The sequence below is a fragment of the Myxine glutinosa genome, chromosome 7 (genome assembly GCF_964187855.1).
Source record: "Myxine glutinosa chromosome 7, kmMyxGlut1.1, whole genome shotgun sequence".
Taxonomy (NCBI): Eukaryota; Metazoa; Chordata; class Myxini; order Myxiniformes; family Myxinidae; genus Myxine; species Myxine glutinosa.
This window is the reverse complement of record NC_136267.1, coordinates 34232586-34245456: the sequence shown is the minus strand read 5'-3', so window position 1 is coordinate 34245456 and position 12871 is coordinate 34232586. Positions and strand designations below refer to the sequence as shown.

The window sequence follows — 12871 nt, the reverse complement described above, 5'->3', positions numbered from 1 at the left end:
TGGGCCTCCTGGAGGGCCTTGATGCTGAAGCCTTCCTAATGTCCGTCCGTCGCCTCATCGCCCGTAGAGGGAAACCTCACGAGACCTTTCCGGGCTCAGATGACCGTGCTCGAACTGCCAGCGTTCAAGTTCGTGGCAAGAACTATGTTCGACCACTTGCTAAATTGATCCGGCTGTCGAAGCTTCAATATGATGGGTGAGGGGTGAATGGACTGAAAGACTTTCCCTTTTTTCAAATTTATTCCACAAATTTGGGGGTGGCTGTAAGAAAGTCTCTGATGTTATGCGTACGATATACGTGAACGTTTCCTGCTTTGCTTAGGAATGTTTTCTTGCAATATGTTGATGCCATGTTGGTGTAGTGTGAGCCTGTAATTCTTACTTTTTTCTCTTAATTTGCACCGGAAAGGGAGGAGACTTCCGGCTTCTTGCTGATGGCTCGTGTGAGCGAGTTGATTGCCGCCATCTTTGCCTCGTTTTATTAAATGTTGTGCCGAAAGGGAGTTTAGTGTCTCGTCCTGTCCGAACCGTTTGATCACGGCCCTTTTCCTGGATCCACTGTTCTCTATTATCCTCCATACTAGCTAGCCTTTACCGTAGGATTTCAAACCCTACTTTTCAGTGAATATCGGAAAGACGAAGGTGATAGCAAGTGGTAAAGCATGTGGTGAGGTGGAAAGAACTGGGAAGTGGCCGTGTGCTGCGTGCTGCTTTGACATGCAGGCCCTCATGGCGCAGCTACAGGCGGTCATACAATTGGAGATGGCAAAGAGTAGTAAGCAGATGGACAATAAAATGGATGCTCAGAGTAATAAACTTGAAGAGCAAGTGGGAAGCCAAATTGGGAAGTTAGACAGCAAAATTGGGGGAATGAGAAATGATTTGGGAAGCAAATTGGGGGGATTAGGAAGCAAATTCGGGGGATTAGGAAGCAGATTGGGGGATTAGGAAATCAAATTGAAGGGTTTAGAACCCGAATAGGTGGCCAGATAAAAGCATTTGGGAAGGACTTTGACCGCAGGTCAAGTGGGAATAGCGCATTTGTACGTGACAGGAGCGCAGGAGAAGCGACGTTGAGCAAGGCAAAGTCACGTGGACCGGGGTAGAGATCGTGACCCGGGGTATAGGGAAGCCGGCGACTGCCGAAGTAGAGAAAATTTTAATAGAGCCAGCGGTCGGCGAGGGAAAACACATTGAAATTAAAGAAAAAGAAATGAGAATCGAATCAATCGAACAAATAGTCGAAATTGAAAATGAAAAGACGACGGAGGTAGTCCAGGAATTGAAGGGAGAGATGGATAATGCACAGAGTCCGTGCTCGCATCATGATGCCGTGCTTAATCCTTATAAAGATTTGCAGGTGTTGGAGCGAGGAGGAAGAGGAAGCGCCCAGGTGAGTCGGGCTGTGGTTGGTGCAAAAACAATTTTCGCGCGCTTGGGATGCAGGCGTAACCCGGGCGCTCGTAAAAGGGCCATGGTGCGCTGTGTGAATGGCAATGGCGCGCGTGTGAGGAAAAGGTGTGTGAAGGTGAACGGCGCGCGTGTGCGAATGACGACAGAGTATGGGAGTGATGGGGTGAATGCGAGTATGCGACAGAGTAGTGCGAGAGTGAATGCACATCGGAGTGTGGAAGTGGAACGACGAGTGATACGGAGAGTGAGATGGATGAGGAGCGGGTGCGAGGATGCACACTTGGAATGGTTGAGCGTGTGCGAGGAGGCACACCTGAGTTGGTGGTGGAGCGCGTGATGGGGGGTGTTACAGGGGATGTAACGGAAGAGTGCACGCCCGTGGGGGTTACGGAATACGTAACGGGGGTGAGTGCACGTGAGGTGTGCGAACGAGTGTGCGCCAAGGTGTGTTATGGAGTGTGCGAACAGCGAGTGGTGTGTAACAGAGAGTGCGGTGGTGGAATTGACGGAGTGTATGGGATGTATGAGTAAAGAATGGAACGAGTGGTGTGAGCATGCGAGTAGGGCATTGACGTTGACCGGGGCAGCGTTTAAGGCTGACGGATAGCCGACACGAGCCCTCGGTCCGTGACGGGCGGTGTGTGCTGCGGGAACCGGCGGGGATCGGTGTCGCCTCGCTCCTGTTCGGAGAGTCGTGCACGATTCGGGCCGGGCCCCGCCCTGCACGGTCGAGTCAGCGCTTTGCCAGGCAAAGCGGGCGGCTCGGTTCGAGAGGAAGGAGGAGGGGCCGGCGCGGCGCCCCCTTGTGGTGGCGGCGCTCCACCCGGGCAAGGCTAGGCCATCGCGCTTGGGAGCGCAAGGCCCCGTGCCGGGATGGTGCTTGGAGCCTTGCCCCGAGCAAATCTCCCCCCCCCCCCTGAACCAAATGCCGGACGGACCCAACCTGCAGCAGACCAAACCACCCGTATTCATTGCTCGGCTTTGTGTAGCCGAGCTTTAATGATGTATTGACGTTCCGGGTGGCTCAAGTTTAATGGACTGTGATGGCGATAGTGATAGTGTAATAGGGAAATTGATGGCAAATGGTATATGGTGTAGAGGGATGGTAGATTTACCATCCCTCACATCGTATGCGGGGGCAGAGGAGCTATAGTTTTATGGGGTAGGGCAGTGAAAACCAAGCCAGGGAGGGTTTGGATAATGATAGGGATTTAGAAAGATGACCATAGGTAACTGTAGATTTAAGTAGCGACATCATACCTGTAGTAGGGGACGTAGGTAGATTAGTTTGGATGATAACGACGTGGGATGTGCAATAGTATAAGGGAAGACGGGAAGCACTAAGTTAGTGGGAAAACCAGGTAGATCAGATGATGCAGTGTGTGTGTAGGAAGTGATTGAGCAGAGTATTGTGAAAGGTGTGATTGTGCATTGAGTTGAGTGTATTGTATTGAGTGAATGGTCCTGGAGGGAAGGAGGGTGCAAGTGCCACCAGATGTGCAGGTGCCACCAGGTGTGCAAGTGCCACCAGGTGTGCAGGTGCCACCGGGTGTGCAAGTGCCACCAGGTGTGTGGGCACAAGGTGTGCAAGTGAAAGTACCGGTGAATGAAGAATGGTTACATGGAATAAATGGTATGGAATACATGGAGTATGGAATGGATGGTGTGGAGTGAGTAGTGTGGAATACATGGAGTGGAGTGGTTGGTGCGAAAGGAGTGGATGGGGAAGGATGGACCCCCCCTTCACGAGTACCCGGGTAGGGTAGTTTAAAAGTTAGGTAGAGGGAGTAGGTAAATTGTGTTTGGATATTGGCATCTGTGGTGCGAGAGTCGCAGAGTACTGCTTGGATGGGTGCATTCGTGGAACGAAATTGGCTGGGCATGTGGCCTGTTAGTACGTATGGTTAAATGGGCACTCCGCCACTGTTAGTCTGTCGGCCAGGTGAGGCCGCAGGTAGGCTCTGGGAGCCAGTAGAGTTGTTCAATGGTGCCCGACGATCCGGAGGACGGACCCGGGTAGCCCGACGCCAGAGAGGGCGGTAGTGGGGTAAGGGAGCCAGAGGGCCTTCCCCAGGTAGGTTACGGTAAGGAGCAGGTAAGCTCGGGAGACAACTGCAGTGGCGAAGGTGTGCAGGTGAGCGGACCTGCTGGGAGCTCCACACGACCCAGCCTTGAAATTGTGCGAGGGCACAGGGTGAAGAATCGGGGGAGTGAGACCCCAAATTGGTGAGCACCAGTTTGGTCAATGGGAGTTCGATTTTTAGAACCACATAGTGTAAAATGGCCAATGGTTTTGCAGGGAAAGACCCCGGGTAGAGTAAAAGTGTTAAAGTCATTTAGAAGATAGTTAGGATTGAAGTCTCTTCGCACCATCTGCATCCACTCACCAGGGTGATAGGACTCAACACCACCGGTTTTTTGCAAATGTCTGGTATGTTTTTTTTTTTTTTGTTTTTTTTTGTATACAAGATCGAGGCTCGTGAAAGAGCGAACATTAATCACACAGAAAGACAAACAGACACATAAAACAAATAACATCGGGAGCGGTAGACAAGATGGGGAGAGAGGGGGAAGGACACAAACACAACATTTGAGAGCAGGGACCGAGAGACATGGAGACATCGAGAGATCTGTGGGAGGGAGAGGGCTTTGGGGGGAGGCATGGGAAGGGGGGGGGGGGGGTGGGAGAGGTATAAAACATATGGACACTGCCAGGACTTCCAGGAAAGAAGTTGGAATTTCAAACAAGGTGGATCTGGGGTGAATTAGTGGGGGTAGAAAAGATCAAGGTTTTGGATGGGGGAAGATAAGAGATGGTGGTGAACAGCAGTTTTAAAGACCTGGAGGGAGGAGTGGGATTGAAGGGAGTGTGGGAATTTGTTCCAGAGGCGGGAGAAAAGAGGAATGAAAGAGTGAAGGTGAGCAGAGAGCCGAGATTTCGGCAGTTTAACCATCAGAGGGTTGCTGGCAGATCTTGTGCGACCTGTAGGAATATTTGGGGGACAGAGCACAGAGAGAGCTTGGGGAGCAAGGCCGGAGAGGAGTCGGTAGAAGACAGAAAGACCACCTACCTGCCTACCTGTGAGTGAGTGAAAGGCCCTCAGAGATAGCTTCATCGCGGGAGATTCCAATGATTCTGAAAGCTTTGGATTCAACAGCGTGAAGCCGAGCCAAGTGTGAGGCAGGAGCACCAGCCCATAGGGGAGAACAGTATTCCATTGAGCTGCGGATGAAAGCCTTGTATGTGGTGAGGAGCTCAGGTGTGCCTAGGAAGGACTTCGCACGACGGAGGATGCCCAGTCGGCGACTGGCTTTGGAGGCCAGCTTGGAAATGTGGTTTTCCCAAGAAAGATCATGGCAACAAGAAATCTATGTTGCAATCCTTCTTGGAGAGGATTGTTGAGAAAGTAGATGGGAGGGTTGTCCAGTCGATCTTTTCGGAGAGACATAGTAAGAGTGTGAGATTTGTCAGGATTGAAACACATGTTCCACTTGTTTGACCAGTCTGTGATTTTGTCCAGGTCTTCAGAGAATGAGGAGGCTGCAGACTGCCGATCTGAGGGAAGAGGAATGGAGCGGCAGAGAGTGGAGTCATCAGCAAAGAGATAGAGAGGATTTTCCAGAGAGTCGGAGAGATAATGTAAGACGCATCATGACGTGGGGGTGACATTGTGCTTGCTATTCCATCTCTTCCGCCTTATGAGGGATTGATGGTAAATTCGGAATAAAGGGATTAATGAGAAATTGAGATTGATGACGAATTTGGTGTCGAGGGGAGATATGGGGAAGACAAGACGTAGCGACGAATTTGTAAATTGTGTAAATATGGGGTAAGGGCAAGGGTAGATTAGGTGACAGGGGGGGAGCATATGCTAGGGCCGATCTCTCTCCGCTCGCTCTCCAACGCACCTCACCTCTGCATTACCTTGTGTTAACGTGTACTCTTGCGCCCTTGCACCCCGCTAACCCTGCTTTGTCTTCCTTCCCCACTCATGGACCGTGGGCTTTGTGTGCCGAGGGGAAAGTGTGCAGGTGTCGCAGTTGTGTGCCCGCACCCTCGCTGCTGCCTGCCTGGACCGGTACCACACTTATGGACCGCACGTTGTTGTGGCCGAGCACCACCATATGGACCACAGGTCTGTGGCCGAGCACCACATTCATGGACCCCACATTTTGGGGCCTGGCACCTCTGCTGGGGACCGGCCGTTGTGGCCAGGGAGATCTTGCTTGCGGACCACGGCAAAGGTGGCACCTAAGCCAAGCAGGTGAACCACCTTTAGTTGGCCCCTGCTGGCCCTAATTTAAAAAAAGTGGACGCGTTTTGTGCCTTTTTAAATTATTACCAAATAGGCCACAAGCAAAGAAGTCATCCAGAACCAGCGGCCCAGCAGAGGAGACGTCGCAAGGCTTCGTTTATTGCAATGTATGACTGTGCACCGGATGGTGCTTTTGGTGCTTTTTGTGCATATTGGTGTTTTGGTGCTTTTTGTTCTATGGTGCTTATTGGTGCTGGTGGTATCGGTGCAGTGCAGTGTATGCTTTCCTCTTTTCAAAACATCTTCTTTTTGTTTCCCAAAAGACAGGTCCTGGGTTCACGTTTGTAAATACCAAATCGTGTCTTTGTAAATAATGCTCCCCACCGTCCATGTTTAGTTTTGAAATTAATTCCGTGATTCGGTTATCCTGTGGGCGTGAATCTGTTCGATAGAATGCAACGCAGCAGGCGGGACATACTTAATGGTTTTAAAAATGTCGCACTCAGGGTGAAGTTAATAGTAGAGGGTTACCACACCTGAGTGTCACACTAAGTTAAAGTTCTTTCGGGCCGGGACGGCCCTGGAGGTAATGAGGGTGCAGTGTTGTGGTTTTTAGAACCCTCCACTTTGTAAATATCTGTAATATTCCCTTATAAATAATCCCCTGTAAATAATCCCATTTTTGGTGTAAAGGTCAAAGGTCGCACCCTAGTTAGGCCACGAGCAACACGTAGCACACCTTAGGATCTCTATAGATATCTCATTAGTATGTGTGTAATTAAGGCTGTGTTCCCAATAGTTTGAATCTATGTTGCATCAAGATCCGGATTCGGCTCCTAGAATTTTTTAAGTGATTCTTCACCATCGGGAGATTGGGCCAAGAACGACATAGCAGGATATCTCAAAAAGTTGTGGACTGATGATTTTGATTAAATGTGATTCTGTATTGTGATTTTCTGAAGCGCGTGCGATTTGGTCTCTTCCGAAGACAGAAGCCTCTTCCGGAAGATTGCTTTGCGCCGAACAGGCAGCAGAGAAGCAAGATGGCGGCCAAACATGTATTACTCGCGCTCATGATGGAATAATTAGACAAAGATGACAGGACATCACAAGTTGATGCAAATATCCAGATTGTGTTTTCACTTGCAAGTTTTGCTGCTTAAGTATAACCTCTTCTCTTCCGCCTCTTCCTCTTCTAACCGCCTCTTCTGCTGGATAACGGAAGAGGCAGAAGAACTTCCGAGAAGAGAAGAGTCCATATCAAACGACGGGAAGGTCTACTCTGGGATCTCCGTTCTTATTTCATTCAGCATTATTATCCGGAAGTAAAGGTTCACGTGTTCATTTCACGTGTGCAAAAACAAACTCCATTTTACGTGTGCATGGACGTGTAATTCACATATGTAAAATAAATAAATTATCAGATGGGAAATTGCTGATTGATATTTCGTTCGGGCGATTATACACCGCCCAAAGGAAAAATTTCACCGATAAACAGAGTGAATTCACCGAGCGAATTTCATCGAATTTCACCGAGTTTCAGGAAATTACAGAGATATTTCTTCGTTTTAATTTTATTAGTTACAAGCAGAAGTACACGGCGTTGCCGGGTGGGGGAGGGAGGAGGGAGGGACGGGGGAGGTGGGGGCGCAGGGGGATGGAGGGGGGAGAGGGGAAGGGCACGTACACTTTAAATATGTATATACATGTGGGATGTGTGTAGGTGTACATATGTGTGTGTGTGTGTGTGTGTGTGTGTATGTGTATATGTGTGTGTGTGTGTGTGTAAAAAATGTGCATATATATATATGCGTGTGTGTATGTGTATGCATGTGTGACGGTGTACGTGTGTGTGTGTGTATGTGTGTGTGTGTGTGTGTGTGTGTGCCATGTGCTGTGTCATAAAAGAGCAGCACATGGTAACTTCAGTGGTGGTGTGATCTCCTTCATCGCTGTTGTTCTGCACGAGCTTCCTCACGTATCGTTTGGAGGTAGTTTGGTCGCTCGACCTTTCGGCGTGGAATCCAATTATACTAAGGAAGGGAAGAGCATACCTGTGGTTATGGATGCAGGTGGTTTGTTATTTATTTTATTTTCAAACAAAGTCAAGGCTCGTATAAGCGCCAACACACACTCGTATAAAAACATATAATAACGGGAGCAGGAGACAAGAGGGGGAGAGAGGGAAGCACAACAACAGTAGAGAACATGCACATTGGGAGATCTGTGGAAGGGAGAGGGCTGTGGCGGGGTACACGGTATAAACAAGATGGACGCTACAGGGGATTTCAGGAAAGAAAACGGAATTTCAAGAGGTGGGCTTGGCATGGATTAACGGGGGTTAAAAAGATCAATGTTTTGGATGTGGGAACACAAGAGATGGTGGTGAACAGCTGTTTTGAAGACGTGGAGGTAGAAGTGGGATTGAAGAGAGTGAAGGAGTTTGTTGCAGATGCGGGAGAAAAGAGGAATGAAAGAGTGAAGGTGAGCAGAGAGCCTAGATTTTGGCAATTTAACCATAAGAGGGTTGCAGGCAGATCTTGTGCGACCTATAGGAATATTTGGGGTTCAGAGCACAGACAGAGCTGGGGGAGCAAGGCCGGAGAGGAGTCGGTAAAAGACAGAAAGACCACCAACCTGCCTGCAGTGAGTAAGTGAAAGGCCCTCGGAGTTAACTTCATCGCAGGAGATTCCAATGATGCTGAAAGCTTTCGTTTCAACAGCGTGAAGCCTAGCTAGGTGTGAGGCAGGAGCACCGGCTCAGAGGGGAGATCAGTATTCCATTGAGGTGCGGATGAAAGCCTTGTATGTGGTGAGAAGCTCAGGTGTGCCAAGGAAGGACTTCGCACGACGGAGGATGCCCAGTCGGCGACTGGCTTTGGAGGCCAGCTTGGAAATGTGGTCTTCCCAAGAAAGATCATGGCAGATAGTGAGACCCAAGAGCTTGGGCGACAGAACTTATTGGAGAGGATTGTTGAGAAAGTAGATGGGAGGGTCGTCCAGTCTGTCTTTTCGGAGAGACATAGTAAGAGTGTGAGATTTGTCAGGATTGAAAGACATGTTCCACTTGTTTGACCAGTCTGTGATTTTGTCCAGGTCTGCAGAGAGTGAGGATGCTGCAGACTGCCGATCTGAGGGATGAGGAATGGAGCGGCAGAGAGTGGAGTCATCAGCAAAGAGATAGAGAGGATTTTCAAGAGAGTCAGAGAGATCATTGATGAAGACCAGAAAAAGCACAGGGCCCAGAACACTGCCTTGGGGATCTCCAGCCTGAACAGGAAGGGGAGATGAGAGAAACCCATTCAGGGCCACACGTTGACTACGACCGGAGAGGAAGTCCGCAAGCCATGAGTGGAGGTTTCCATGGATACCATAGGATGGGAGATTGGTGAGCAGAGCTGGGTGCCAGACCGTATCGAAGGCATGTGATATGTCAAGGGGGACAGCTCTGATTTCCTGTTTGGCATTGAGGACCTCCATCCATTGCTGAGACGGCAGAAGCAGCATGTCCAGAGTGGAGTGACCTGGTCTGAATCCAAATTGATGATCAGAGATCAAGCCATTAGTGAAGAGGAAGGATTTGATATCAGAAGCAATATTGGATTCCATGAGCTGATAATTGGGAGCAGGCTGATTGGTCTGTAGTTGCAAGGATCTGTTTTTGCACCTTTTTGTGTAAAGCGGTAATGTTGGCTGATTTCCAAGCAGATGGCAGATGACCTTGAGCAAAAGAGAGGGTGAAGAGAATAGAGAGAGGGTGAAGAGAATAGAGAGAGGGTGAGATAGAGCGGCAGAGCAGGATCTTAGGACCCGTGGGCTGATGTCGTCTGGTCCAGTTGCAGAATCAGAGTCGAGGTTTGAAAAAACTTCTCCACCTTGTCGGGAGAGAAGGACACAGAGCACAGGAGCAGCTGGGTATGACTGGGTAAGGTGGGAACAGAGAGAGATGGGTTTGGGACATAAGATTTTGAAGCAAACACAGAGTTGAGGCATTTGACTTTGTCACGTGCGGTGTCAACTGTGTAACCATTTGAGGTAAGGAGATTCATCGCAGGAGATTCCAATGATGCTGAAAGCTTTCGTTTCAACAGCGTGAAGCCTAGCTAGGTGTGAGGCAGGAGCACCGGCTCAGAGGGGAGATCAGTATTCCATTGAGCTGCGGATGAAAGCCTTGTATGTGGTGAGAAGCTCAGGTGTGCCAAGGAAGGACTTCGCACGACGGAGGATGCCCAGTCGGCGACTGGCTTTGGAGGCCAGCTTGGAAATGTGGTCTTCCCAAGAAAGATCATGGCAGATAGTGAGACCCAAGAGCTTGGGCGACAGAATGACAAACACCAGAAACGGATTTGACCAGACGCCACCAGGATTTGGATGAAGGAGACAGGTTTGAGAGTTCATTCTTGAGTGTGGAGAGATAGTGCTTCCTGGCACTCCTGAGGGTAGACACACACTTGTTCCGAGCTTGGTGGAAGGAACTGAAATTGCCTTCAGTTGGATTAGCCTTCGAAGAGGCAAAGGCAAGTTGTTTCAGGGCAACTGCCTCAACACAAGATTCAGTGTACCATGGATGGGAGGAAGGGTAAGACAACTGAAGACGAGATGGGATAAATCTGTGCATGAGAGAGAGCAGTTTGCTTTGGAAGAATTCCCAGGAAGAATTGATGTCAGAGGCAGTAGAGATGGGAGACCAGTCCAGGTGATTGATGGCTGCTTGCAGACTGTGCCAGTCGTCCTGAGTGAAATGCCAGACTCGTCGGCGCTGAGGAGGCTCTCTGAGAATGGCCAGAGAGATGTTCACTTTAACAAGCACATGATCAGAATAACCGATTGGAGCAGAAGAAGAGCAGCAGACATTTGCAGGGAAGTTTGTCATAACCAAGTCTAGAAGAGAAGATACTCCATTGACTGAGATCCGGGTCGGGAAATTTACAGATTGTGTCAGTCCCAGTGAGTCACAGAAGTCCTTTGCTGAGATGCCATGGCTTGTGAGAGAGGAACCCACACCCAACCAGCTGGCGTGATGACATTTGAAGGGGAGGGTTTAGGGGGGAGATTAGAAGGGAAGGGGTGTGGGGGGGGGGGGGTATTTAAAGGGGAGAGTTTATGGGGGAGTTTTGAAGGGAAGGGGTGTGGGGGGAGTTTTGAAAGGGAATGGTAGCGGGCAGGTAGTGATGGAATGGGGGTATGGAGTGGGATGCTGGTAAGAGATAGGGTTGGTAGGATCGGGGCGAGTACCAGGAGAGGAGGAAACAGACAGGGAAGGGTTTGGCACTGAAGATGTACAAAAGTAACGATTAATGAAATACGAACATCAACTGCAAACAAACTGGGGTTCTCGGGATTTTCAAGTCAGATACATTTGAAAACGTTGGAGGAAGGGTGGAATGAAGGTGAGTTTAGAGTTTTGAGAAGGGAAAAACTGTAAGAGGTTAAACTTTTATAAAGGGAATGATTTAAAGAGCGATTTGAAAACAGCCTTTTGAAAAGAAGAAGAAGACTGAATTGTAATAGAAGAGAGTAAACAACGCGGAAGAAGGAAGTTTAAACATTTTAAAACAAAACAGTGAAGACCGTCTGGGAATTCACTGAAAAGAGGGCAGGGAGTCTAAAGATCAGCATGACCGAGCTCGAGGAACCGGGACGGTAGACGGCTTGAGACAGGTATTCATTGTGAATTGGCACACCTGAGGACGATAGGTGTGACTTACCATACGAAGATCTACCAGATCCTGGAGCATGAAACGGATGCGTGGCACAATTTTCCGCTCCTTCATTAATTTGTCCAAAAAGGTGAAATACTCATCCATCTGTGAAGACAGAAAAACATGGTGCTCGGTGAGCAAAACGAAGATGAGCAAGAAGGATGATTTTAGAGGGGAAGTTGAAGAGTAAAGGTGTTTATGGAAACTCCAAAGTGAAGGTTCATTACCATTTTGGCTTGCGTCGAGTCGATGACCTTTCCAGCAATTCCAATGAGACGACAGAAGCACTCGAGAGATTGCTCATTCCCATCCTGGAGCAATCCCTTACCTGTGTTGGTGATAAATGATTCGTCCAATACCTGTGCGTTGAAAAGCTCCCCGATGAAGACCACGTGGCCCAGCGCGCGCTGTCGACCTTTCTCTTTGGATGCGTCATCATCCGAGCTGGAGTTCCCATCATTCCCCATTCTCAACTCATTCTTGCAGCTTTCAATGAGGAGCGTGTGGAAGTTGAGGACCTTTCCAGGTTTATCTCTTCCTTGTACCTCAATCTATGAAAACATGAAAGAATGGTGGATGTTGTTGAAGAAAAGGGGGTACCTGTTTATTAAATACTTTCTAAACAGGTGTGGGTCAAGGGAGATAAATTGAGAAAATCAAAAGTGAAAAAAAGAAGGGAAGGAGTGCAGTGAGGCCTGTAATAGAGGGAGTGAAAAAAAGAAGGGAAGGAGTGCAGTGAGGCCTGCAATGGAGGGTAAACAAGTTTGGGAGGAAATATCACCAAGGAAATGAGAGTAATGCACACTGTGTATCAGTTTGTGAAAAGGGGAGTGGGGAAGGAGGGTGTGGTAGGGGGTGGTAGGAGGTGGTATGAGGAGATGGTAAGAGGGGGTGGTAGGAGGTGGAAGGAGGCGGTGGTCGGAGAAAATGGTAGGAGGGCAATGGTAAGAGGGGGTGGTAGGAGTAGGTGGTAGGAGGAGGTGGTAGGAGAAGGTGGTAGGACGGGATGGTAGGAGGTGGTGGTAAGATGGGGGTGGTAGGAGATGGTAGGCGGTGGTGTTAGGAGTGGGTGGTAGGAGAGGGTGGTGGTAGGAGGGGGTAGTAGGAGGTGGTAGGAGGTGATAGGAGGGGCGCAGAGCAGATATTTCACAAGTTTCAGAAAATGATGTCTGTTGGTATGGTGTTCTTCCTCTCATGAGTTGTGGTAGTGGTTAACTTAACTCACCTTTGCAAGGTGGTGACACACGTGTGCGTACACCTCAGAAAATTTGGATTCCTTTATCGCCTTGTCCAGGACAAGCTGTACAATGTCCTCAAGATCTTCTTCTTTGGTGATATTGACCCTCTTCATCTGATTTATGAGGCGGCCAAAATTTTCTGGTGTCATTTTGTTGAGGAGAACTCGAAACTGTCGACATACATCCTTGGGGAAGGAAATGGGAATAAAACAAAGGAGGTGTCATTGGTGAGGTGTCAAAATAATAAATGAGAGAAGAAAGG

The 12871-nt window shown here is 49.0% G+C and overlaps 1 protein-coding gene across 2 annotated transcripts; it reads right to left on the bottom strand.

The window, feature by feature from the left end:
- Positions 1-7293: 7293 nt before the first annotated feature.
- On the bottom strand, positions 7294-12788 carry LOC144892795 (eukaryotic translation initiation factor 4 gamma 3-like). 2 transcript variants are annotated; one of them, XM_078781126.1, is made up of 4 exons: positions 12597-12788; positions 11599-11922; positions 11378-11476; positions 7294-7702 (listed from the first exon to the last, which is right to left on the bottom strand). In XM_078781126.1, the coding sequence occupies exons 1-4, from the start codon at positions 12756-12758 to the stop codon at positions 7616-7618; spliced, it is 672 nt and encodes a 223-aa protein (XP_078637252.1). In that variant the 5' UTR covers positions 12759-12788; the 3' UTR covers positions 7294-7615. The 2 variants fall into 2 exon arrangements, with proteins under 2 accessions (XP_078637252.1, XP_078637251.1); XM_078781125.1 differs by lacking the exon at positions 7294-7702 and having other exon boundaries at positions 11077-11476.
- Positions 12789-12871: the final 83 nt, after the last annotated feature.

What these genes read in the sequence shown, in the direction of transcription:
- LOC144892795 (XM_078781125.1), bottom strand. Translation starts at nt 12,758, where the DNA reads ATGACACCAGAAAATTTTGGCCGCCTCATAAATCAGATGAAGAGGGTC. An exon ending in TGTGTCACCACCTTGCAAAG is followed by an intron (nt 11,923 to 12,596) that starts GTGAGTTAAGTT and finishes ATGTTTTCATAG; the next exon opens with ATTGAGGTACAAGGAAGAGA. An exon ending in ACTCGACGCAAGCCAAAATG is followed by an intron (nt 11,477 to 11,598) that starts GTAATGAACCTT and finishes CTGTCTTCACAG; the next exon opens with ATGGATGAGTATTTCACCTT.